Source organism: Maylandia zebra, linkage group LG7 (assembly GCF_041146795.1).
Source record: "Maylandia zebra isolate NMK-2024a linkage group LG7, Mzebra_GT3a, whole genome shotgun sequence".
NCBI classification, from domain to species: Eukaryota; Metazoa; Chordata; class Actinopteri; order Cichliformes; family Cichlidae; genus Maylandia; species Maylandia zebra.
The window spans coordinates 69,178,923-69,205,750 of NC_135173.1; the positions used below are offsets into that span (position 1 = coordinate 69,178,923).

General features: G+C 48.7%; 2 protein-coding genes across 2 annotated transcripts; one reads left to right on the plus strand and one right to left on the minus strand.

Moving 5' to 3' along the window:
• Positions 1–2,920: 2,920 nt before the first annotated feature.
• On the plus strand, positions 2,921–12,939 carry LOC101482686 (fibroblast growth factor receptor substrate 2). The gene is made up of 7 exons (XM_004571545.6): positions 2,921–4,255; positions 7,571–7,639; positions 7,722–7,813; positions 8,729–8,915; positions 9,860–9,994; positions 10,652–10,815; positions 11,633–12,939. Exons 3-7 carry the CDS (start codon positions 7,748–7,750, stop codon positions 12,656–12,658), a joined length of 1,578 nt encoding a protein of 525 aa, XP_004571602.3. The 5' UTR covers positions 2,921–4,255; positions 7,571–7,639; positions 7,722–7,747; the 3' UTR covers positions 12,659–12,939.
• A 1,434-nt stretch (positions 12,940–14,373) lies between these two features.
• Positions 14,374–25,790, minus strand: nup160 (nucleoporin 160). The gene is made up of 34 exons (XM_004571547.5): positions 25,633–25,790; positions 25,085–25,193; positions 24,800–25,010; positions 24,314–24,536; positions 24,047–24,237; positions 23,722–23,958; positions 23,538–23,635; positions 23,358–23,442; positions 23,214–23,282; positions 23,045–23,128; positions 22,794–22,964; positions 22,609–22,708; positions 22,367–22,532; positions 21,868–22,001; positions 21,632–21,792; positions 21,153–21,289; positions 21,002–21,072; positions 20,742–20,892; positions 20,562–20,631; positions 19,850–19,948; positions 19,628–19,756; positions 19,425–19,520; positions 19,256–19,350; positions 19,043–19,139; positions 17,233–17,338; positions 16,973–17,133; positions 16,827–16,887; positions 16,582–16,692; positions 16,139–16,262; positions 15,953–16,051; positions 15,704–15,845; positions 14,838–14,963; positions 14,663–14,758; positions 14,374–14,568 (listed from the first exon to the last, which is right to left on the minus strand). The coding sequence occupies exons 1-34, from the start codon at positions 25,721–25,723 to the stop codon at positions 14,470–14,472; spliced, it is 4,200 nt and encodes a 1,399-aa protein (XP_004571604.1). The 5' UTR covers positions 25,724–25,790; the 3' UTR covers positions 14,374–14,469.
• Positions 25,791–26,828: the final 1,038 nt, after the last annotated feature.

The window sequence follows — 26,828 nt, forward strand, 5'->3', positions numbered from 1 at the left end:
CATTACTGATAGTGAACTTTATTTTATTATAGTGATGTGCGAATCATGAACGAATCGTTCAATACTCGAGAATTACTTTACTGACTCATGAATCATGATTCACAAGCCCAACTGACTCACTGACTCATCCCTGTTGCTGTTAGCAGCAATGTATTAGCTTATAATTAAAATTGTGGAGAAAAACACAACATCCAGTTTCTTAACAAAAAGATTTCTGCTCTGAACTGGAAGAAAAAACCCTGAGTAGAAGCTCACATCAAGACAATAGCTCTTCGGTTCACAGTAGCATCGCTCTGCTAACATGCTAACAGCACATTTGAGCTACTCACCCCCTCCCTCCTGGCTCACAGCTTCTTCTTCTTCTTGGTTGGCAACCAATGTTAAGGCGCATTACCGCCCCCTGGCTCACAGCTCAGTGGACATTTCGATGAGAAAATATATATTTGACACATTTAAGGAAAATACTAATAAAATAAAAATAAACAAAATAAATGTTTATTAAGCAATTTTGATAGGAAATTGCTTAATTTTTAGAAATGTTTTTGCTCTTTTTTGCTCTGTAAAATAGTTGTTTTCTTTTAGAATCACTCATCTTAGCAGTAGGATTTACATGAAAAGAGAAACAAATTAAGTTTGAGTGAAAATGTACATTTTTTGCACTCTCTGGTCGACTGACTCAGTGAATCAAATGACTCAAAAACCAATTCACTTTGGTGAGTGACTTATTAAAACTCGATTCAGTAAAAATAATCAAATTTACCATCACTATTTTATTATAAGATTTGTTATTAGAGTTGCCAACAGTCCCGTAAAAATGAAATCGCCCCGCATTCAGAGAAAATATTATGCGTTTCGTGTTGAGCTGAGAAGGAACACAGTTTGTCCCAGACTTCAGCTACAATGAAAAAAGACATAAATGTGTATCTCTGTATTACCAAACATGCCATATTGGCCCAGTTTATTTTTCTTATCATTGCTGTGAGGAGACCATAAATAGCATTTGTATTTTCTGTTGTACAGTTCATTTGCTGTTATGGATAAGAAGTCTTTTTTTGTGTCAAAGTAGCTGATAACTATTCAAATTCAAATTCAAATTCAAATTTTATTTGTCACGTACACAGTCATACACAGTACGATATGTAGTGAAATGCTTGGACAACTGCTCGTGACCTAAAGAGAACAAAAAAGGAAAAGGCTATGAATAAGATAGGAAATAAATATGAAAAATTAAAAAGGGTAAATTTAACTAAGAAGGAATAAAATATAAATTAATGTTAAAAATGAAATAACTGTACAACACAAATTAGAATGAAGGGTAAATTTAACTGGGAAATAATAAAATAAAATATATAAATTAAAGTTGAAAATGAAATAACTGTACAACAAAATACACAATAGAACTATATAAGAATGTATGAAGAAATATAAATAAATATATACACAATAACAGCAGCTGTACAAGTATTAACTGGAAATGAAGAATATAGTGACCAGTGTTGTGCGATCCACATTATGTCTTGTGCAGTGCAAATATGCTTAAAGTGATTTAAGTGATGAAGTGAAACCAAAGTCCAGAAAGTCCAGTGTGTGTGTAAGAACTGTATGTGTGGGTCAGTACTGTGTGGTGGTGTGATTGAGAGACCGTATCGCCTGCGGGAAGAAGCTCCTCCTCAGTCTCTCTGTGTTGGTCTTCAGGGAGCGGAATCGCTTTCCTGACCTCAACAGAGAGAACAGTCTGTTGTTGGGATGGCTGAGGTCCTTCACCATCTTCCTGGCCTTGGTCCAGCACCGCCTGCTGTAGATTGAGTGCAGGTCAGGGAGCTCGGAGCGGATGGTGCGCTCAGCTGACCGCACAATCCTCTGTAGAGCTCGTCTGTCCTGCATGGTGCTGATAGCTGCCAACATCTGCCAACAAATAATCTATAAAGTTATTCTATACAGTGTGTAACTGTTAATATAGAGCGTTGTTATTAAATTGATTGCTAATGCAATCATACAGCACACTGACTTCTGAGGAAATTTTAAATGGCACTAGTCATCAGAAAGGTTGCCGACCCCTGATTTAGACAGTTTGTAAGTCTCAGTGGTGCCGCAGTGTTTCTTCGACTTTGGGACTTGAAGCGAAGTTTGGACCCGGGCCGGAAACGGCTAATGATTTCAGACTTAAATACTGGAAAGGAAGCACTGAAGCTCCTTTCCTTCAGAGGACGCAAACAGCATTCATGTCCTAACTCAGTCACAGCTTTTACCTTCTGTATCATCAGCTCATCACGGCCAAGGAGGTTTTCGCCTCTTCTCCACTGACACTGCGCTAAAGACGCCAACGTCCTGCAACCACAAGGATCTGGTTCTAGACCCAGCACTGGTGGAGAACAGGGATCTGACAGGAGGAGCTGAGTAAATCCAGATTCCTCTGGAAGGAGATAAACCCAGATTAAAACTCTGCTGAAGCTTCCAAAATAAGACTAAAATTTAAACTTCCCTCTCTGAAGTCGTGCGATTCAAACAGATATCAGCTGAGGATTATTTGATCACCGCTGTTTGATCAATATAGGAAGGTTGATTAGTTATAATAATGTGAAAAAATGGATTCTTCCTGTCCCAGCTTTTCACAATAAAAGCCCAAAATAACAGCGAAGAACCTTGTAAAAAAATAACAGAAGGATGTTATCTGCTGCAGAGTGTAGACTGAAATAAAAATCTTATTCTACTTGTTACAAAATAGAAGATTTATATCCATGAATATAAAATAAAATATATTTTTTATTCATTAGTCTAAAGATATTCTGCCCATAAGAATATGATGCTAGTGAGACAGAAGATTATAGTTTCCTTATTAAATTAACATTTTAAAATCAGATCAGTTTAATAAAGTAACAGCGTGAGGAATGAAACTGGTTTAATGATTTATCAATAATATTTGAATCATTTCTGATCAGTGGTCTGATTTAGTGACTTTTACAAAATAACTAAATTACATGTAAATAATTCATATAAAAGTTTTATAATAACTGTTACTGTCAGTGAGATCAGAGCACGCGTGTGATGTTTGTAAAGAGCATGTGACCTTAGTTCAAACCTGGACCTCAGAATGATCAGCAGGATATTGATTACTCTGGTCTGAAGCTCAGGTATGAGGAAGAAGAAACCTCATCTGTGCGAGCACTCTTCCTGCCTGTGAGATGTTCCCCCTCAGCGTCACTGGGACTCAAACCCACCATCTCCTGTTTACCACCTGCAGCTCACACCTGAAGCAGGCGAAGAGGAGTCTTGCTGGGCATCAGACAGAACGCAGGTTTAAGGATCTCTGCGTGTCTGAAGAGCGGTTTTGTTCCTGCTTGGTCTTGTTAATCGATCCGTGGTTGTCTCAAAGCAGCCGGCTGAATTCACTGTTGTCTACCAAGGTTTCAGGTCAACCCCCCACCCCCATTAAGCCCACGCTGAACTGCACGTGCTTTTACCTTTGTCCTTATCCAAAGGTCAAAGGTCAGACACTTTCTGTTACAGAGTTATTTCAGGATTTTATGAGAAATTTGTAGGACTTTTGATCACTTACACTGTTATCCTGACATGTGTTTGTGTGTGTCTGTGTGCCATGTTTAGATTGTTGTGAGGACCAGAAATTGGAACACTACTATGCTTGTGGGGACCAAGAGGCCTTATGGGGACAAAGTGCCCGTCCCCACAAGTTTGAAGACATTGTTGAGACTCAGAATGTGGTTTTAGCATCACAGTTAGATTATGGTTAGGTGTGTGTGTTTTGGTAGCTGTGTGTGTGTTTAGTTGCAGTGTGTCTCGGCGTCTGGCGGGGAGAGGCCCCGGCTGTCCCAAGCTCCAGAGGCCGCGCATGCGCCGTGTGGCGGGCTTTCCACATCAAGGCTGTGAAGTGTCGGAAGTTTGTCGGAGTGAGGCCGAACAGAGGACGCTGTGAGTGAACCAAAGAGTGTTTTAAAGGCGAAAAAAGTGTGTGAGGACGCGCGGGGGAAGTCTGCAGAGTACCCCGAAGGCTCGTCGATGGGTTTGAGCCGCTTCCCGCTGGTTAATCGGCGCAGACAGCAGCGTTAGCGGCGGCTGGAAGAAGTTGTAATTGTTTTTTGGCGCTCAGCGGCGAAGAGGAAAGATGGAGGATCTGCGGCTGTAGCCGCGGCTAACGCTAGCTGCCCCAGCGTCTTCTCGGCCCCAATCTGAGCTGCCGAGCGGCCCCAAGGGCGTCCCGCGGTTTGGATGCTCCCATCGGACACGGCGAAGTAGCCCCGTAAGTATGTTTCTTTGTCCCGGGCTGTTTGTTGGATGTTTGTGGGAACGAGCGGGCGGAGTGCGTCGGTGTGTAGCCCCGAGCTAATTAGCTGAAATCACGGTTAGCTTATTGAGCTTAGCTCCGTGCTGCTAGCTGCCATTACACCCACACACCGAAGTTTGTCAGCCCAACAAAGTTCACCGAGAGCGGGGCGAGAGTGGCGCGGCCTCGCGGGGAGAGGCTGTGACCCAGAGAGAAAGAAACACGGGCCATTATCTCACACACACTGTGGTAAAGTAATAAGTCAGTGTTTTCAGCCTCCCCCCGCACGCACGCACGCACGCACACACACACACGCATTCTGAGTGAGTGATTCAAAACAAGGAAGGACAGAAACACAAAGATCAGGCTGCTTTCATTCAGTCAGTGATCGATTAATCAATCGGTGCCAGTTTCATCTTATCATCTGTCAGTTATTTTATTGATTAATCAGTCAGCTGCTCCAGAGACCTTCCTTCAAAAATCAGTGTGCTCTATAAGGGAACCGTTTAAACTCTTCTGGCAGGAAATTATCTTCGTTATTTATTGATAAACAGGCTAATAATTATCTGAACGACTGAGTCAAAGGATCTGTGGGGGTTTGGAATATTGATTAGCTGATTATTATAGGTTATTGAGATTTCTTATATTGATCGATCAACTCTAGGATGTCGACATTTACAATCCTCGTTCCTCAGTTTATTTTATTTTATCTTCCTCATCTATAGCTTAATTTAACATCAAACCCATCAGACTGACAGGGTTGGGTGAAATCAGTCAGATCAATATCAGCCAGTCTTAGTATTTTCTAATCAGTAAAAAAAACGTTTTTTTTTTTTCATTTAAATTCAGACTTCATCCATTTATTGATTACTAATCATTGTTAATTACCTGATTGGAAGAGAAACAGCTGGCTGATTAATCAGATAATTAGTTGATTAAAGGTTTTTAATGTTTAAATGTTGGGACATGCGGTTGTAAAAAGCTTTGAAGATTGATTGTAGAGTGACAGATTAAAGGAAAAACAGTGTGAGGTCAGGAGACTGTCATCGTGGTTTCCTGCTGTTCACCCCGACTCTTCACCAGACACCATTCAGGAAAACAGGACTTTTACCTGAGAGAACAGGTGAGCTCCGGGTCTGCCCCTGTCCCTACTGCTGTGACGCAGGGTCTGTTTGGATCACAGGTAATTCAGTGAAACGTGAAAAAGTGGCTGAGTTTCCCGCCAGGTATAATCTGTTTTTGTGAATGGACTCTGGTGAGACGTTTCATGTCACTTCTACATAAACATGGACGTTATATTTAATTCCACACTGAGGAAAATTAACTGCAGCACAGGAGATGGGAAGAAAAGGTGAATCACAAAAATAAAATAAGAATAGAAAAAAAATAAATCAGTAAATTGGTCCACGGAAAAGGCCAAAATACTAACACGCCAACATGAAGACGGTGTGAACCTCCAACCTTCTGCTTACCCGATGGATCAGTGCTGTGAGATGTTTTGGGCTCGCGTGTCCCCGTCGTCATGTTTAGATTTATTGATAATAACTTGCATTAATGTCTGAATATTGATCTGTCCCCGAATCTGAACCCTGCTTTGGATAAAACTTCAAAACGCCGAAACTCGTTAAAGCACGTTTAACCCACAGAAAGTAAACAGAGTCACTCGGACCTTCAAAATAAAAGCATAAAAATCAGCTGTAAAAGTTTGTGATGCGCTCAGATTAGTGTAGATGTTTTTAATCTTCATGTGTCAGATTTTAGATGAAGGGTCATCGAATTTTGCTAAATGGAACAAATGCCGACCCATCGCCCGGTGGGTTGACCCAGTGTGACCGCACTGAGGTGGAGCTGATGATTTCAGACACACTTGACTGCTCTGCAGCTGAAAACAATGAAACTAAACCTAGTTATTGATTATTGATGACTGAAGCAGCTATGGTAAGGCTAGGTAAAGTTTATTTTCTTTTCTGAAGCTGGTCAGAGGCTGTTTTAAGATCATTTTCCCTTTTCTTGGACAGTGACACGTATGTGTCAGCTATGCGGCGTTCGGTCGCTGCTTCCACCTGTAAATAAAAATGACGGCTTTATAATCGTTTCCTGTTTGAGTCCAGCGCAAGCGAAGGCGCCGGCTCACGGGGCGGGCGGGGCTGTCTGTCGGGCAAATGATTAAAGTGAGTGAGTAAAGCCTTGAACGCCCTCACACGCTGAAGCTGTAAAATAATAAGTTCATTTGTTAAACTGAGCTTCACTTGCGTAATCTGGATCTGGCAGTGGTTTCCTGCAGCTCCCAGTGAGTCTGCAGAAAGCACCGTCTCAGGTTTAGAAAACTAAACAGGTGAATTCTGATTATTTTTAATTTGACAGTTTTCCTCCATCCAATAAAATCATGAAAAGGAATTAAAGAATTCATTTGAATGAAAAGAAACTTTAAAATCCAATCTCATTAAGAGCAACGACCAAAGAAAGTGACGGACCAATGAGAGGCAGCCGTCAGACGTAAACAGTTCAACCTGGATCATCAGAGCGGCGTCATTACAGCAGCAGCAAAAATGATTTCAGGAGTAATGATCGAGATTTCTGTGACGCATGAAAGCGCAGACCGATGCTGTGTTTGAGAGTGTCACAGGATGTGTGATGCACCCTCTGCCAGCACATCAGTGACTGTGTGACGGCTCTGAAAACGAGACACGCTGCGATCGGTGATTGAGCCGACATTGATCCGAGCATTGAACTATGTTTTAGCCTCTTTAAACAGTTTTTTGTGGAAGGATGATTTTAGAGCGTTTTTGTCTTTGAGAGTAATCCGGCAGCGGCAGCTTGAAGTGGCGTGCTGCAACTGGAGACTGCGTAACAATCCCAAAAGCCAGCTAATGTTTTTTTATATTAAAAAAACATAAATAATTTGTTTAATTAACAGGAGCACTATTATGACAAAAGAGAAAAACGGCAGCAGAAAAACAGAAGGGTCAGAGGTCACGGCACCTTATCGTCAGACTGGACAGAAGAAATGAGGAAGCGTTGAGCAATGGTCACAGGGTCAGGGTATCAAAGCGATCTGGCGTCCTCATGAATGCCTGTCGTGTTATTAAGGTGACAGTAACACGAGTGAAGTGTGGCGCAAAATGCCAAACATCAACTTCTTCTTTAACACCAAATGTCACCTGAAAATCATCAGACAAAATAATGCAAAAAACAAACAAACCGAGACTGTTGATGATGCAGAGTGATGTCAGAGGGCAGTGTGATCTTTTATTTTGGTGCACTGAGCCTCACCTGCTGTTTCTTGTGCAGAGCTGCTGTTCCTGTTTGACCCCTGACGGCTCTGAGGATGGAAGCAGGGCTACCGGAGGCAGGATCTAGGTGAGTCCACCAATCGGGGAGCAGGGTGCGTGCGTCGTCTGGGTGCTGCCATGTTTCCTCACGTGCCTTCTCCTTGCTGCAGACATCAGATGGTGCTCTGAAGAAGCCATGGGTAGCTGCCTAAGCTGTCCAGAGAAAGAGTCGATTCCAGATAATCATCAGAGTAAATTCAAGGTGAGTCCTGCCCCGGCCTGCCTCACCTGTACGCCCACACGTCCCGTCGCTCGCTCATTACTCACAGCCCTGCTGCACACCTGCCGACGTGTCTCCACGTGAGGGTGGCTGATTGGTGAGCAGGTTGGGCTGTGGGCGGAGCCTCAGCTCCCACAGCTGTAACAGCAATGGGCTGTAAGTCTAAACGGGTTTATGCTGGGAAATGAGTCAGAGATCAGCTGATCTAAGAAAAGGGAGGAGAGTCTTCAGGTCACGTGGTTAAAGTTCTCGTCCTCTGATTGCTCAAATCATCAATAATTTATGACCAGCAGGCAGGAGGTGATATCCGCCTCATTGAGAGGGCGCAGGTTCTCCGGGTCACAGTGGTCTTATCCAAATTTTTGAGTGCATTGTCCCTTTAAAGGGGACATGAAACGCTGCACATATGCTGATTCACGCCACTGAGCGCTGCTCTTACAAACTGACATAGTTGTAACGTCGTGTGGTTGGTTGCAGCTAACAGAATGAAATGTGATGTCACAGAGTGACACCGGCAGTAACTGGGTGATCATGACGGGCTACGTTTGCTGTCTCACTGCATAGTAAACAAAGATCCGCCATGTGGTGCTTAAATAAAACTTCAGTCTGTGGAGATGTTTGTGATGTAGAAGGTCCTCGGGCTTAAATGAGCAGCTGCAGGCTGCACGACCTCCGTCAGTTTGTAGGTGGCATTAGATGTTTGTTTGCTTCTGAACACAAGGCCGTGAGAAGTTCACGTCTTGTGTTCAGCATGAAGACAGAGCACGCTCCGTTAAACTCATCCTCAGGATTAAGATTCACTGATTTCTGCAGATGTGTGCCGATACTGGGTGTGGTGCCGGTAAAGGCGTGAAATGTCAGAGGTCATGACGCTCTCTCTCTCTCTCTGCCCGTCAGGTGATCAATGTGGACGACGATGGAAACGAACTGGGCTCGGGAGTGATGGAGCTGACCGACGCCGAGCTCGTCCTCCATACCCATCGCCGCGATGACGTCAGGTGGCCTTATCTGTGCCTGCGCCGCTATGGCTACGACTCTAACCTGTTCTCGTTCGAGAGCGGCCGCCGCTGCCAGACGGGCCAAGGTAAGAATCCGTGTGTGCCAACAGGAAATGAGGTCACCACAAGATCGTGTGTGTGTGTGTGTGTGTGTGTGTTGATTAAAGGTGTTTCTTGTTTCTGGTCTCTGCCTTGCTATGATTCGCTGTCAGGAGGGGGGTGTAGGAGGGGCCGTTAGGTCAGGTGGCCTAGTAAGTCTCAGCAGAATGTCCTTTGTCCTGCCCCGCCCCCGATCAGTATTGATCAGCTGTCGGTGAAAGAGCGTGTGGATCAAAACCTGCCTGCAGTGTGTGTGGTGCGTGATCCACCTGGCTTTGGTTCCTGTGAGGAGTCAGCAGAACCACCAAAATGATCCAGATCAATAGAAAACCAGTTGATCTGGATCATTCTGATAGTTGATCAGCAGCTCCTCCCACCGCTCAGCGTCCATCGTAGGAACGTCTCTTAGATGTAGGAGGAGCTAAATTTTCACTTCAGTGATTGTAGATCATGTGCATTTTTCTGCAAATGCTCAGTCGCAGCATCACTCATCCAGAGCATGACTCTGGGTCCGCCCACCACAATAGCGTGCTAGTGACATGAGAAAAACTTTCCTCAGCTCTGATTGGCTTGTTTCCTGCCTGCTGATTGCCTCCTTGGGCAGGAAGCTGTTTGTGTCTTCAGAGATTAGACCGATCCCCTCATCTCTCTTCTTGTTTCCTGTGGGTGAGGCTGCAGCTGACAGAGTGCAGCATAGTAACCACAGTAACCAGATTACCTGTTACTGATCTCACCTGTAAGTGTTCTTAATGTTGTTGCTGTTGGTGAACCCTTCACTGTGACTTCACCTGTAAGCTCCACCTCCTCCTGGACTCACCTGAGCTCAGTTTGATTGTCCTAATTCAAACTCAGTGTTCTGTAGTTTAAACCTGGCTGTTTCTACCTGACCAGGTGTGGGTGCTCATTTTAACCTGTGTGTGTGTGTGTTCAGGCATCTTTGCCTTCAAGTGTGCTCGCGCTGAGGAGATCTTCAACATGCTGCAGGAGGTGATGCACAGCCACAGCATCAGCGTGGTGGAGGAGGCTGTGCTGGAACCCAGCCACCAGGCGGCGCTCACGCCTGCAGGTAAAAACACCTGACAACCGTGGAGTGAAATGACATGTGGGGAGGGAAAGAGAGCACCAAATCTGTGTTGTGTCGCCCTCTGGTGGCTGTTAGATGAAGTGAAGGTTCATGTCAATTCCTGTTGGAGACCAGGTCAGGTGCTGTCAGGAGGGTGATCAGTGATTGGAGGCTTGAATATCTTAAAGCCTTCAAGGTTCAAGGTTCTGTATTTGTCACATGCATAGTTATACAAGTATAACACACAGTGAAATGTAGCCTGACACGCTCCTCGACAAAAATTGGGGGGGGGGGTGTAGAGGAAGAACATTATTTTTATTTATATATATATATATATATATATATATATATATATTACACACACACAGACATATAGTATATACACTGGGTGAATGTGCAGAAGTAGCAGCAAGCAGGTGAATTCTGTACATTAATATGAATAGACATCTGACTATTTTACAGGATAGACAATATAAACATATTTAAAATTAAAGGAATTGAAATGTACATTGTGCCTTGGTTTAGAGTGTCTGGAAGAGAGTCCTGTCCTTCAACATGAAATTCAGGTGTTAGTGTATTTTTACCATGTGACGTTTACAGGTGCAGGTCACATGCTTACTCACTAAACTCCTCCCATCTCTCTTTCCCCTCTGGCTGCAGCTCTTGGCTACTCGGTGCCGTCTGTGCCAAACGGTGTCACGCGGATCCCATCTGTAGGCGAGGCACCATCTCACCCATCCAGTCGTCACCCGTCTGTGGCGAGCACCCGGCTGCCGTCGGTGGGGGAGGAGTCTACGCACCCTCTGCTGGTGGCCGATGAAGCGGTAAGTCTCACCTGCGATCCTCGCTGTCGGGGGTGGGACATCCTGAGCTCTGTGTGCACTTTCAGCAGCACTGCCCAGTCACGTTTGAGCATGGTTAAAATACACCTGCACAGGAAGTGTTTTGTTCTATGCACAAGCAGAGAACGGCTTCTTCCTGCATCTGCTTTTCACAATAAAAGCCCCAGACTGCTGGTAAACTCTTTCTACAATATAGTGACCCATTAAACCTGACACAAGTACACCTCAAGCCCCTGAAGGTTTTATCAGATACTGTGATGTTATCATGTTGACCAATAGGCTGAAATGACCCCTCATTAGAAAAGCATTGTGTCAGTTAGTTTCAACACAGTAATGTACAGAAATCGATCAGAAACCTGTCGACCACATCAATCTGTACCTCAGACCTTAGTTAACAGTAGCTCCTGCATTTTAATCAAACACCTGAAGAAAACGTTGAGTTTAACCTGCAGTGCTGACCCATCAGTTTTTAGATCAGGTAGACACAGGTCTGATCTTCACTAGCAGAACATAAAGTCCAGCTGAAGGAATCTGCTACCTGAAAACTCTCCTGAGAGATCACCTGGGGACCACTGATGATTGTACAGGTGTCTCACTCCTCTGACCTGTTAGCTTTACCTGGAGGACTTGGACTGCTCGTCATCTAAATAAATGAGAGATGTGACACACCTGGACAGTCCGAGGGTTCAGGTGATCGTTTCCAGATGTTTTCTGTGCTCCTGAAGCTTTCTGTCACTTTAAAGTTTGTCAGTATGGTGACCTGTAGGTAACTGGGTCTCACCTATCTATCTGTTCACAGGTACACACCTACGTCAACACCACGGGGCTCCTGGAGGAGCAGCCGAGCCCGCTAACTGTCACCACCCCGCTGGAGAGCCCTACCTCTCCACAGTCTCAGTGTCCGCCGACGCCTCCGCCCCCTCCGAGGGTCCGCGGGGAGCCACCGCCACCGACGCCCACCCCAGCAGAGCCACAGGTGTTGCTGGAGCCACAAGGCGTGCGTTTTGTGCTGGGCCCCACGCCTGTTCAGAGGCAGCTGATGGAGCGGCGGCAGAAGGCGCTGAAGGATGCCGCCGAGCACCAAGAGACTAACGGCCACGGCGAGAAGCCCACCGAGCCTGAACCCGCCGCCACGCACTCCAACGGCTCGTCGGCTCCTCGCCGCCACCGCCCGCCCCCCCTCACACCCGACCTGCAGAATGTCAATAACTCGGCCCAGCGGCGCACGGCCCTGCTGGACTATGAGAACCTGCCAGCGCTTCCGCCCGTGTGGGAGGCGAGGAAGCCGAGCTCCGAGGACGAGGAGAAGAGCTGCGGCGGCTCCAAAACGCCGTCGCTCAATGGCTACAACCACCATGCCCACCACCACCTGCACCACTCCTACTCCCACCCGTTGTCCGCTGCGCTCGAGTCCTCGCACAACTACGTCAACACAGAGAACGTCACGGCGCCGCTCAGCGCCCATCGGCCTGACACGGCCCGCCGCCGCGTTGATGGGCCCACCATCTTCAACTTTGACTTCCGCCGGCCGCTGGTGTCGGGCCACAGCGAGCCGCCCAAGACGCTCAACTACATCGAGGTGGAGATGGACAGCGGGGCCGGGAACAAAGGCACCTCCGACGGGAGCAATCCCCACACACCGCGCACCCCCTCCTCGCCGTTGCCCCCCACCACCCCCACCCGCCGCACCGAACTCTATGCCCTCATCGACATCGAGCGCACCGCTGCCATGTCCAACTTACAGAAGGCGCGGCCGCGGGACGACGGCACGTCACGCAAGACGAGACACAACAGCACGGAGCTGCCCACCAAAAGCACGGCGTGACACCCCCCCCTCCCCCGTTTTTACTCTGGGCTCCACGCCGAGCCGCACACGGACTCCATGAGCCGGACACTTCCTGCAGACAGACTGATGATGACATACCTCTGCTGGAGGCGGCGTGCTGATGATGTAATAGACTTCCTTATATGGTACAAATCAGTATTACTGAACAAAGCATTCCATTTAGCCTTTTATACGAGTCACTACGTGCTGCTGTAAGTCACTTATGTTCTACATGTACAGTAGATGTGCCACAATAAAAGTCTGGTTTTATTTCTACTGCAGAGCCTGTTTGGGGAGGAGTCTGTTTAGCTCATTTAAATGTCTGAACTAGTGATGGTAAATTTGATTCTTTTTACTGAATCGAGTTTTAATAAGTCACTCACCAAAGTGAATCGAATTTTTGAGTCATTTGATTCACTGAGTCAGTCGACCAGAGAGTGCAAAAAATGTACATTTTCACGTAAATCCTACTGCTAAGATGAATGATTCTAAAAGAAAACAACTATTTTAAGAGCAAAAAAGAGTAAAGACATTTCTAAAATTAAGCAATTTCCTATCAAAATTGCTTAAACATTTATTTTGTTTATTTTTATTTTATTAGTATTTTCCTTAAATGTGTCAAATATATATTTTCTCATCTAAATGTCCACTGAGCTGTGAGCCAGGGGGCGGTAATGCGCCTTAACATTGGTTGCCAACCAAGAAGAAGAAGAAGAAGCTGTGAGCCAGGAGGGAGGGGGTGAGTAGCTCAAATGTGCTGTTAGCATGTTAGCAGAGCGATGCTACTGTGAACCGAGGAGCTATTGTCTTGATGTGAGCTTCTACTCAGGGTTTTTTCTTCCAGTTCAGAGCAGAAATCTTTTTGTTACGATACTGGATGTTGTGTTTTTCTCCACAATTTTAATTATAAGCTAATACATTGCTGCTAACAGCAACAGGGATGAGTCAGTGAGTCAGTTGGGCTTGTGAATCATGAGTATTGAACGACTCGTTCATGATTCGCGCATCACTAGTCTGAACTCGGGTTTCTGGTGCAGCAGTGAGAGAAGATCTGCAGTTTGGCGATGACTGATGAAGGCACCACATGTGACTGAAGTGCAGACTTTCAGCTTTTCAGATTTACTTTTTGCTGTCTGTGGGATCTGCAGTGTTAAAAGCAACTCTTACATTTAGACAGTCTGTCCACTTTTTATCTTGTGAGAACGGTGTAGTACTTTAATGAAACCCTGCCCTTCAGTCCCATCCTGGTTCTTACACAGGAAGAACTATGAAACCTGGCCTTCGTCAGCATCACTGCACCTGAGCACACAGGTGTTTTCCTGTATGACCTCAGCGCAGCAGGTTTAGGAGAGAATGCTGAAAACGTGTGCTGACAATACCTGTTCAACCAATCACATCCATTCACTGGCTGTGGGACAGGAAGCTGTACAGAGTCGGTGGAATCCAGATGTTTGTTACTGCGCTAATCTGTCATTCACCTGCTTTTATTTTCCTGTAACCTACAGGTGTGTTACTCATCCACCCCACACATCTGACCCTACACCCTAAACATGACCCCAGTATCAAATACTCGAGTACATCTCGCTGCTCACGCTTTGCACTGCAGATCTACACCTTTAGCCCTCCACAGGACTGTTGGCAACAGGTGATCAATATGATGAATATTGATCGACCCCATTGGTCTAAAGGTCACATGATTGATGTGTGAGACCGACTCAAACTTAGAAAACACTTTATTTCATCACATTTACATCTGAAAAACACAACAGTACAAAACTGATGACAGATTATAAAATATTTACACGGCCGCCTCACTCCGAGTGCCGGCCCTGCGTGGCGAGTCTCCGCCTGCTCATCAGCTCCACGGTGCGATGGTACTCGTCTAATTTGTCTCGGACTTTGTTATAAAGCTGGAAAAACAAAACAGTAAGTGCAGAGCGTCAGGTCACATGTGCGCGTCTCAATTCACTCAAGTGCACTGACAGGAAACAGGAAGTGACTCACGGCGCCTTGGGTCTGCGTCTCGTTCAGCGCCTGCAGGAGCTGGTCGATGGACGTGTACGGCAGCCATGCCGGGGGAGACGTGGCAGAGAGCGGCCGCTGAAAAAGGCGAGTAAAAAGGAAAGGCGTTAAAACAGCACCGACACGTCACAGATACGCATGTCGGCGTGACTTTTACCTCAATTCCAAAGTACTGGTGACCACGCCCCAGGACGGCGTCCACATACTCCAACACGAGCTCTGCCGCTGCCTCCAGCAGGTCAAAATTCAGGAGGAGGCGCAGCAGAGATGGAGCGTCCACGCGCTGAAACAGAGTGGCATGGTGGGAAAAAACAAACCCTACCTGGTAGGGCTGCACGATTAATCGTTAGAAAATCGCGATCTCGATTCATACTTATGTGCGATCTCATTTCCAAATGACAACGATTTTTAAAAAAAAGAAAAGACAATTGTAGCGCATTTTGATCCGGGACGTACTCTGCATGAAAACAAGCGCTCACTCTTCCTGCTCAACAAATGACAAGGGCGGAGCCTTATACGACGTGATACAGAAGCTGTGCCGTGTGATGCTAAAATTAGCGGGAAAAACAACGGAGAGCACGTCAGGGATGACGAGAAAGTGACAGGAGAAAATCCGTCCCGGTCAACCACCCAAACATCAATAACGGGAACCTTATACAGCGCTTCCCTATACCCGTCGAACTCCCGCAGGCACAAAGACATTACGGAGGCTATCACTTATCACCTGACCACAGATATGGCTCCATCAACACTGTGCAAAACGAGGGATTTAGGAAAACGATCAACACCCTAGACAAACGCTACACAGTGCCGTCCCGCAACTATTATTTATTGTTTTTATGTTCAGTCTCAACTGTTACGAAGTTGATGTGCAGTTAATAAGTGCAATAAATATTTATACTGGAAAAGAAAATGGTGATCTCAATTCTAAGCCAAAAAAATCGTGATTCTCATTTTATGCAAAATCGTGCAGCCCTACTACCTGTAACCCCGCCCACTCCTCTTCACCAGCCGAGCTCTCACCTTGTAGCCTTTGACCAGCCAATCGGGTAGAGGGACACCATGTGACAGCAGCTTGTGGATGACGTAGCGGTGATGCTGCCCATTGGTGGAAGGATACTTGTCCAGGTAGGAGGCGAGGAGACGCCACGCCTCGTCTGCGGTGCTGCGAACAGAAGGAGGTTGTTGTTAGTTATATGGAGGTCCACGGGCGTCTGTTTCCTGCAGATAAACAAAGAAGTGTCAATCAGTAAGTGATTGTTGGAAGCACACCTGGACTCTTTGGTGTTGACAACTGACAGCTGATTAACAGCCAACCAGCTCCAGGCTTCGTTCTGAGACTCCTCCCCTCCAAGCTGCAGCTTGATGCACCTGAAAACAGTGCGAGGTAAACAAATAGGTGAAAAAGACAAAGCCGTAAACGGAGAGCGCCGCTGAGGCGTGCGGTGGTGGACCTACTTGAAGGCGAGGCCCTCAAAGACGGGTGTCAGGCTCAGGTTGAAGGTGCGACTTAGAACCAGCGCAGAGTCAAAGAGTCCCGTCTGAACCAGCAAGACCAGCAGCTCTGCCGCCGAGGCTCCGCCTACACACAGTTACATGGTCACCTGTTTACTGTAAAGCTCCGCCTGTGTGTGTGTGTATATGTGTATATACGGATATTAACATCTTCATGGGGACCAAAAGTTGGTAGTTTACTATACTTGTGGGGACAAACAGCCCTCGTGGGTCCTCACGAGTTTGAAGCATTTTTGAGACTCAGAATGTGGTTTTAGTGTCAGGGTCACAATTAGGCTATGGATAGGTTTAGGGTAAGGGTCAGTGTCAGGAGCTAGGGAAAGCATTATGTCAATGAGACGTCCCCACAAGGATATAAATACACATGTGTGCGCGCATTAGCGTACCTGCGATAGCAGCGGAGGGCGGGTGGTGCTGGGCGAGGGTGAGCCGGCTGCGAGACAGGATGTACTCCTTCTCCAGGTCTCTGACCTCCAGGATATCCACCTGTCGCTTGACTGAACAGGAAGCAGAGCAAGGGTTACAGCAGCTCGCCACCAGGGGGCGTCACCTGCCTGGACAGAAGCCTTATCCACTCTGAAAATGGTGGGACTTCAAGTCTAAAGGCCCTGGTGTGTTTGATTTAACTCACCTGGCTCAGCAGGAAACTCTCCGTCAGAGTTTCTCTTCGGAGACGCACCTGGACGCTCGTACTGCAGGAAAAACCCCCACAAAAAACAAAATCACAACACTGTTGGACAGGTCACACAGATTCAGTCGGTGTGTGTGTGTGTGTACCGTTGCCCCGGAGACCGGCTGGACGATCCAGGCGTACTCCGGCCTGATGAGGCGTAGACAGTTGAGAGCAGCCAAGTAACAGTTCACCTGCTTCTGAAGGCCGAGGCGGGTTCGAACTTCCCGACCGAGACGCATCCCAAACTCGAACATCACCGTCCCAGCTGAGCGCACACACACACACAACACATGGATAAACGAGACAGACGTGCGTGCGTGCGTGCGTGCGTGTGTGTGTGTGTGTGTGTGTGGGGGAGACTGACCTTTGCGGTAGTTGTGGCGAGCGATGTGAAAGGCGTACAGCAGCTCATAGTAGTTGTGGGTGAGCAGGTCGAGTCCCCGGGCCCGAGACTCAATGATGCTGACAACCTGAGAGCAGAGGTCAAAGGTCAGCACTCAGGTCCCAAAGTCACACGAACACTGCAGCATCACTGAGAGTTAAAAACTGTCTAAATTCTTTCATCTGCAATAAAATGATCAGCGTTGCTGCTTTACCAGGTGTAACAATTAAGTTTAACATCCAGGCATCCATGAAAACAGGATTTATTAAATTCAACGGAGTTAGAAGTTAGCAGGAAGTTAGCTCGCTAGCTTCCACCTAAACATGATATAGCATGTTCTGACTGAGAGATTTCTGAAAGAATCCAAACGTACATCTCTGCTATCACTTCCAACATAAATGAAGACAGAAAACTAAACAGCAGTGACGTTTGTAGGGTTACTGAAGTTGGGCTAGCTGCTATATAGGGAACAGAGCAGCTGCGAGAGAATTCAGCATTAATGAATCGATGGCACAGAAGTGAAGGAAGCGCAGTTTGTGGCTCTCCTCATATTCCAAAAGTGCTTAGTCTCTTTGCTGTGGCTGTCGCCTGGCATAATTTACAGATGATGTTGTTTGCAGCCGCTGCAATGCTTTCGACCAAAACAGGCGCAGCTCGATGACATCATCAACATGCACTATAGCGGTATAGTCAAAATCTCTACCGTTGGCCAAATTCATATTGTTTGTACCGTTTACACCGCCCACCCCTGATTTGTACCATCAGAATGAATGAGACTAGTGTTGGGCTACACTAGCAAACGGTTTTACGAACTAAACTTATGACTGTTGGCCAAGAGGACTCCTGTACGGCTGTGACGTTCTCCCAGATGCATCACACTGAGGTGAAAGAAAAAGTCAAACAAATGATGTCAAATAAAGATTTTCTCTATTTCTCTCCAACATGCCGTCCACCACAGCTGTAGCTGCTTATGTCACAGTTGCTAGGCAACAGAAGCCACCCATCGCAGGCTAGACCGTCCAATTTAACGGCCTCGCACTTCCGGTCTTTGCGGCTACGCAGACCAGGTGGGCCGGATCCTTCGAAGGATTCAGCCCCGAGGTGACGAGCACATGCTCAGACGTCACAATCACACATGGATGCATTTCGTTTGCGAGGGCCACCAAAGCCTCACTCTGACCCGCCAGTACAGCTCGCAGCGCGGGTGGAGAAACCAGCTGCGCAGAGCAACATAACAATATAAATTTGGACAACGGTAGAGATTTTGACTAAACCGCTATGGCGCATGTTGATGGAGTCATCAACATGCGCAGAGCAGCTGTTTCAGGCCGGAGGAGGTAAAGCTGCAGACTGAGAAGAAGCAGAGTGGGTGGAGGCCCAAGTGAAGAAGCCGCTGAGGTGGGCAGTGGTGAACTTTTACAATAATTAATTAAGCCTGGATGTGTTGCAGCTCAGTTGCGTCCTTATTTGAAAGTAAAACCATCATCCTTTGATCCACATATTCCTTTTCTGGATCCATGCATTCACCTCCTCCGCATCCACCCTCGGATCTCCTCTTGTCTCCTCAGCCAGGAGGACGTCCTTCAGAGGAAGCTCGTTTCATGGTCTCAGGCAAGGGTGAATACGTAGTTTCACCTTTACACCAACTCCCACCTCCACCTCCACTCATAAGAGACAACTCCACCACTCGTCCTCGACCTAACCCAGCCGCTCCATCTGGTTTCTGTTTTAGCTTCACGTAAACAACTGTAAAACTAAAACTTCAGGGTCAAAAGGTCAGAGGTCACGTTACCTCGTCGTGCAGGTTGACGTAGGGGAAGTTGACCAAATCCTGCAGCTGCGAGCGTTCACACAGCACCACCACCAGCTGACGGAGGCAGTCCAACTGCCTAAGATACAGGGAGACACCTGCTCAGACACGCGACCTTTGACCTTTAGCATTGACTGCCAACATAGAGCGTTTACCTCCACCTGTGTGTGTGTGTGTGTGTGCGTGCGTGCGTACATGCTGCCGTCGGGGTTCTGTGTCAGAGCGTCGTATGCCTCGCTGTTGTGTCCGAGGTCCAGGTGATGTTTGAATATCCGCGTCCACAGCGCCGCCTGAACACAGACATCAGATCAGTTTACGCACCGACAGCGTGCCGGCATGCTGCCGTCAGACCGCCACGTCTCACCTGACTGCTGACATCGCCGATGGCCTCCGTTATGGCCAGAGTGGCGAGCTGGATGACGAGCTCGGGCAGACCGACGTCCTCCAGCAGACGCAGCACCTGAGGGGAAAATGCACAGTCGTTAAAACACGCCATGCTGCTGCTTCCTGTCCTCGCCGGCTCTGACCATCAGCGTCAGGTGGAACCTCAGAATCTCCGCCTTCTACCTTGTTGTAGTACTGCAGTCGGGGTGTAGCAGGGGCGACTGCGGCGTCTTCATCCTCGCTACCAGTTAACCTCATCAGAAACTCCTCCTTTTCCACCTCCGTTGCTGCCTCCTGGAAGCACCGCAGAGCCTGACAAAAGGAGCAAAACAAAAGAACACACAGGAAGTGAGGTTATGGCGAGCAACTCTGCCTGTAGGACATGAGGTTGCCATGGTGACCCACCTTCTGGCCTTCACCGTTGGCGAGGTAACACTGAGCCAGCATGAAACGACAAGAGGCAATGTTCACCTGGCACCACGGACCAATCAGACGCACGTACTCCTGCAGGGGGACAACACGTGGACTTGTTCATCGGTTACAGCTGTGCACATCTGGACTGTTGTTAAAGCCACTCTGCCACATGATTAGGCACACCTGTTCAACTGCTTCTTGTACAATATCGAATGAGCCAATCACACGGCAGCAGGTTATTGGATTTAACAGGGTTCACGTGTCTTTCCAGGGTCAAATTCAAGGACTTTCAAGCACTTACAAGGTCAAGCTTTTCCAGCACATGTTTGACCTCAGTGACGTAACAAGCAAATCATCCTCGGCTGATTTCGACACCTTTGTTCCCCTTTTGTTAAAAGGTTGCCTTACATGCATGTAGTGCATGAACTCAACACATCGCAAACTTTCAGGTGTGCAAATGTGAACAAATCGGCTTGTTAGAGAAACTCCCACAACGCCGGGAAAAAAAACAAAACTGGAATTACAGTGATGAGAACTCTTTTCAGTCTAATTGTTATTTGTGTGAATGAAACCATTTTAAGTACCAAACCCAAAAATCAGCCATTTTCAAGGATTTCAAGCACCCGTACGATCCCTGTTACAAACACCTCCTTTCCAAGAGGAGCTTCTGAACCTGAGGAGGAGGAGCAGGAGGAATCCTCACCTGCAGCTGAGTGTACTGACAGCTGGCAAGCAGACACTCTGGGAACTGGAAGCCAGGGTTACTGGGCCATCTGGGAGAGAGACCAGTTAGGGAACAACAGGAAGTTAAACACCACAGACCACTGGCGAGTTTCACTTAACGTGAAGAGGCGGAGCCCAATCAGGGCACGATGAAGGATACAGCAGCTGAGCGAGCAGCTGCACCACACTAGAGATCACGTCAGTCCAGACGAGCAGAGCTCCGCCCTGCTGGTTCGAGAACAGCTGAGACACGATGAGTCGGCGAGCCGCCGTCTGGTAGAAGAGCTCCACAACGGTCTGAGGGTTCAGAGCTGCGGGGGCGGGACAGGAAACGCACACGCTTTAAAAACCACACGGACCAGGACCGTCGTCCCTGACGTCACATCACAAATCAAAGCTAAACACGCAAACAGAGCAGACCTGATCGTCCAGAGGTCATGGTGGGCGTGTCCGACAGCTCCAACACGGTGAGGTGCTGCAGGTTGGCGTCTCTGAAACATCAGAACAGGAAGTGCTCAGTGTGGTTGCTACGGACCTGAGAGCTGTGTGTGCTGCGTGTATTAGTGCTCACATGGTGCTGATGGGCACGGAGGAGGCGAGGCTCTGACTGACATGTTTGAGGAGATGATAGGAGGACAGGAGCTGGGAGGTCCGAGGAATCAGGTCCTGCTGTAGCTGCAGCAGCTGAGCCCCCCCACCCAGAAACACCTGGACACAAACACACCTGTTGAGCTGCACACGTGTGGCTCATAAACACACCGAGGAGAAAGACGATCAGGTGATGGTGAGAAGCTCTCGGATGTCTCCGGACAGCGTTTGCTTGGATACAAGAAGCTTCTAGCAGTGCGCTGTCACATGAAAGAGGTCCTCGGCCCCCAGGTAACCTCTCAAAATTACCACATGCCAATCAGAAGCCCTTCAAATCCCCCTTGTACCCCTGATTCAGGCTTGACCGTCTCATACAGACAAGCCGAGACCTCTTCCTGTCAAAAGGGAGTTCTCCCTTCCCATCATCACCAAGCAGGTGACGGTGTGTGTGTGTGTACGTACATTGTCTCCAAAGCGCAGGTAGAGCTTCTGCAGGATGAGCAGGTCTCTGCAGAACAGCGCTCTGGTCATGGCCATGTGACACACGGCCTGGGAGACGACAGAGACCGCCGTGCTGCCGCTGTACAGCTGAGACAGGCCGATCCTTAAATTCAGGCTCTGACCTGCAAGACAAGGCGCAGGGCACACTGAAGCGACTGACAGCGGGGTCGCACTTTCATTCACCGAGAGGGTATTACCGGGCGCCACGAGTCCGTCCCCGCCGACCTCGGAGTCCGTCTCCAGGTCCATCTCTCTCAACAGGACCATCATGGCGGCCATCGGGTTTCTGACATCCTGAAGTTTGTTCTGGACATCCACGATCACGTTATCACTGTGGAGGACAGACGCCACGTGTTTAAATCACCAGCAGCGACCCCGGTAAATTCAGCCTGCGACCCTCTGAAAGTCTGACGCGTGAAAACAAAGTTACACTGCTGCCTGTGGTTATGACTTCAAAGGAAACTTAGCTCCTCCCCCCCCCGATCATCACCGAAGGACCGACAGGAAGTGCGGCGCTCACTGAAGGATCCAGTTCTTTTATTTCCTGAGGATGTTCAGTGATTATCTCCTCAAAGTGTCTCTACGCTCTCTGTACCTGTGAGCACACCTGAGCTCCTGCTCATTAACCATCAGGATGCTTTTCTTTAACGTACAACCTAAATTTAAAACAAGTACGTCGGGGGTCATGTGACCCACCTGTCGTTGCACAGCAGGTTCTCCAGGACGAGCTCGGCCGCTCTCTCGGGCGCCTGCAGGTACTCCAGAGCTTTCTCCATCTCGTACGCCATCTCTGCAGAAACGGTGTCGCTGATGAGCCGCAGGCACTGAACCAGCTGCAGGACATCCCGCCCCGCCTCCGGGTCTGACAGCACAGGTGAGCACAGGTGAGATCAGGATGTGCAGCAACCGTCAAACCAACACACTGGCTGTCTCTTTACCTTCTGCGACTGGCGTCTCCTCCTCTGAGAGCAGGTACTGGTCGTGGGAAAGGTACAGGTGATCCACGGCGAAGCACGGCAGCAGGTATGACAGGAAGCCCTGAAACACAGCGGGACGAAAACGGGCGTCACCTCTTTGCCAACAACCACAGGCACGCAGCAACGCCTGCAGGCGGTCCACTCACCTTCCGGAGCAGACAGACCATCCCGGTGTGCTGGCTCACAGTCAGACCCAGAGGAGATGCCTGGACCTCCTGGTACTGCAGACAGCAGGAGTAGAACCGGGACCAGAACTCCACCTGCAGCTGTCGGTACTCCTCCTGAGAAAACTCGAACTCTGTGATGCTGCTCTGCAGCTGCAGGAGGGAAAGAGACGAAGCTTGTTAAAAAAACAGTCTGAAAAGTTCCTGTTCTGGTTCAGATCGCTCTGCGTTACCTCGCTCTCAACAGCCAGCGTCACCTCCTTCCTCAGAGCCTCCCAGGACAGGTCCCAGATCCTCTCCGAGCCTCGCCGAAAGATCTGAGCAACCCACACAAAGACCATCCAATCAGTTATCAATCAGCGAACCAATCAGAGTGAATCAGACACACAGCTAGGTTCTCACCTGCAGGGCTTTCACGATGGCCGAGGCTGTGAAGCGAAGAGGAGAGAAGAGAACCTCGAGATACGTCTCCTGTCAGGGGTCAGATCACATGGTCAGCACTACCCGTTCATTAAAACACTGGTTACTGGTCTGAACTGGTCTCACCCGGGGGTCCAGGTCCACTCCGATGTGGATTTCTTCTTCGGGTGGAGGCTGAACAAACACCTGGTTCCACTGAGCCGCCGTGTTGCTGTGAAACACGCCGACAGGTGAGGAACATGTGCGGAGACAGACGGCGGAAACACGTGGAGAACATATCAGGAGGACGCTGGCATTTCAACTCACTGCTCGAAGCTGATGTATTTGACCACGGTGGCGTTGGATTCGTCCAACCACAGAGCCCAGATGTCCGAGGAGGTCAGCGTGAAGTCTACAAGCGTCTCCTGCTCACAGAGAGCGGTTCAGAATACAGGAAGTAACCACAAACAGAAAAACGAGGCCAGCCCCCTGGCTCCGCCCGTGCGTTCACCTGTGTGCTGAACAGCGTGGAGATGTGCTCGAGGCTGTAGCGGTTGTTGTCTGTGGCGACCAGCTGCAGCACGGTGAACTGCCCCCGCTGAGGGACAGCGAGGTAGACGCAGACGCACAAGCCTGTGGTGGAGGAGAACGCCAGGCGCAGGCGGTGACCGTGGCCCGGCAGGCGCTTCACACCCTTACACGCCGGCATGTACTCCAACATGTCCGCCTCCAGCAGGCAGCCATGCTCCTGAGGGGGCGGAAGTCACGTCAGCACGCGGCAACTCAAACGTTAAACGTCAACAATGTGTTTGGGTGCATGTGTGCGATGTCATCACCCTGAGCGACCACATGCGCAGGCGGTGGTCCTGACACAGCGCAAAGATGAAGGAGTCTTCTTCCAGCTCCCGCACGGCGAGGCTGAGCACGAGGTCGGCCGGGCTGTGCTCGCCGCGGATCGCCGTGGGCATCCACCCAGACAGCCGCTGCATCACAGAGCTCCTCTTCAACTCCAGCACTGACATGTTGCCTGGAAACGGTGAGCACACGTCTTAAAAACCGCCCAACGGGCCACGCCCACATTAAACATAGAAACTCCTCCTCACCCTGAGAATCGGGCGACGGCAGGGTGACCACTGTGATGCCTCCAGCAGGAGAAGCCAGAGCGAAGTGTGCATCTCCGTGGTAACTGAGCCAGGCGAAGGCAGTGCCGGGACTCGCCGTGGTTCCCACTGAGCTGGGGATAAGGGCGCTGTGGGCGGGGTCCTGCAGGCTCAGCTTCCCCACATCAGTGAAGATGGACTGCATGTGCAACTCTGTGACCAGCTCCTACACGTGCACAGAGGAGTGTTCGAGGTCAGTAACAGATAACTGTTTCTATGGTAACCATGGTAATCTCACAGGGCTGTTGGTAGTTTGGTATCAGACCTTAAAGTCTGACTCATCCGTCGTGTCCATAGTGACACTTTCATTAATCAATTGATAACGGTAATCAGTAATCAACAACCGCACACTGTCCTGCAGCTGGTGGTGCGGCTTCTCCACCCACCACAGGACAGCGTGCAGGCTGAGGGTCACCGTCAGCTACTCACGCTGCGGTACATGCGCGTGGGGTGGGGCAGCAGCAGCCTGTGGACGCTGTGATTGGTGGAGATGAGGATGACGACGTTGCTGAGCGTCTCCTGGATGGTGACTCCTCCGGGCAGGACGGCACAGTGGGTGAAGCGGAGCCTGACGGCATTGTTCAGCAAGTTGGTGTCCAGAGACTGCTCCACCAGCACCACCGAGTCCCCGGACGTGGACCTGCATGAGTGAGAGTGTTAGCAGAGAACGGCTGACAGCACCTGCAGAGCACCTGGAGAGCAGCTGATACCCACCAGTGGATGAACCTGTTGCTGGTGACCGACAGCAGCTTCCCGCTCTCCTCATAGTGAAACGCTCCCGCGCTGTCAGGAAACTTCAGGCTGCCAGGTGGCACGCTCACACCTGCAGACCGGAAAGACAGGTGAGGGAGAACAGGTGAGTCCGGTTTGAACAGGTTCTTGACCTGCAGGTGTCTGAAGCTCTGATCAGCAGGTGACAGTGTTTCTCAGATCAGTAATCAGCTGCTTCCGGAGGCGCAGACAACAAAGACTGCAGGTCAAGGCCCCGTGATCAGCGCAGGTTCACCGTGACAGCTGCGTGACCAGGTGCGCAACAGGTGAGCAGCTAACGGAGCTAGCTGACACTAAACGGAGACGGAGGAAGATTTACGCGCTCACCTGGTCAGGTGAGAGTTCGGAAGTAAAAACAACAACAGAAACACCCCCAGGCCGCGCGCGGCTAGCAGGAAGCTAACACGCTAACGCCGGCAGGTACGGGCCGTCAGGCTGTTAGCTCCCTGCTAGCCGCCGACAGCGGCGCGCAGGTGAAGTGCACGTGTTACCCAGATTCGCGGTGAGCTCGCGCGGCCTCCGCTCGGCCTCTCTCTCGAACCCGCAGATCTCGATGTAGCTACGCTCCAACGCCGCCGCCATCTTGTCCTCGTGCCGCTGCGGCCGCGCGTTGCGCTTTCAAATCCGCTCCAGCTTCTTCTTCTTCTGTGTAGGGTTTATTGGCAGTTGGCAAACAGCAAAATGGTGCATTACCGCTACCAACTGGTGTGGAGTGAGGACCGAAATGAAGAAAGAAAGAAAATAAAATATTCAAATCCCCCCGAAACAAATGGGTCTGCCTTAAAAACCAAAATACAGCCTGATAACTTTCACTTATAGAGCTCATGCGAAATAAATCAAGTCCAACTTCACTTTCATATCATCCAGCTTTTTGATCAGTTGTCTCCTTTCAGCATCATACTGCTGACAATGCAACAGAACATGTTCGATTGTTTCCTGTTCCCTATGCAGTCACACTCCCCTGCACAGTGTTTACCTATTAAAATAATGTGCTACTTAAACCAGTGTGTCCGAATCTCAGTCGAGATATAATCGTCTCCTCTCTCCTGTTTTGTCCTGTACTTCTCGTTTCCCCCACCTTCCTTTGGATGTTGTACAACCATCGCCCTTTCCTCTCCTCCTCCCATTGCTTTTGCCACCTTTCCTTCATTTTGTATCCCATTCTACTCTTGAGCTCCGTCCCACTAACACTAATATCCACACCTACCATCGGTCTCCTTGTTGCTTCTTTTGCTGTCCTATTTGTCGTTTCATTTCCTTTAACTCCATGATGCGCTGGTAACCATAAGAATGTGACCATAAGCCCCATCATAACAAGTCTGAACAATGTTTGCTGGATCTCTATCAGAATGTCAGTCTGCAGTCTGAGTGACAGTCTTGCAAACTGGCCAGTGATGAGCTCGAGTCTGAACTTATCACAGAACTTAGTGGTTTTGTTTCTTCAGTCCACTGGGCTGCTAACAATAATGAAACCATTTCTCCTGTGCACACTGATAAATCGTCACTGATCCTTTTCCCTACTTTGATATTAAATTCAGGAACAATAAATGCTATCCCGCTTTGGTTGGCTGTATTCTTTGATGCATCTCAAATCAAATCAAATCAAATCACTTTTATTGTCACATCACATGTGCAGGTACATTGGTAGAGCACATGTGAGTGAAATTCTTGTGTGCGAGCTTCACAA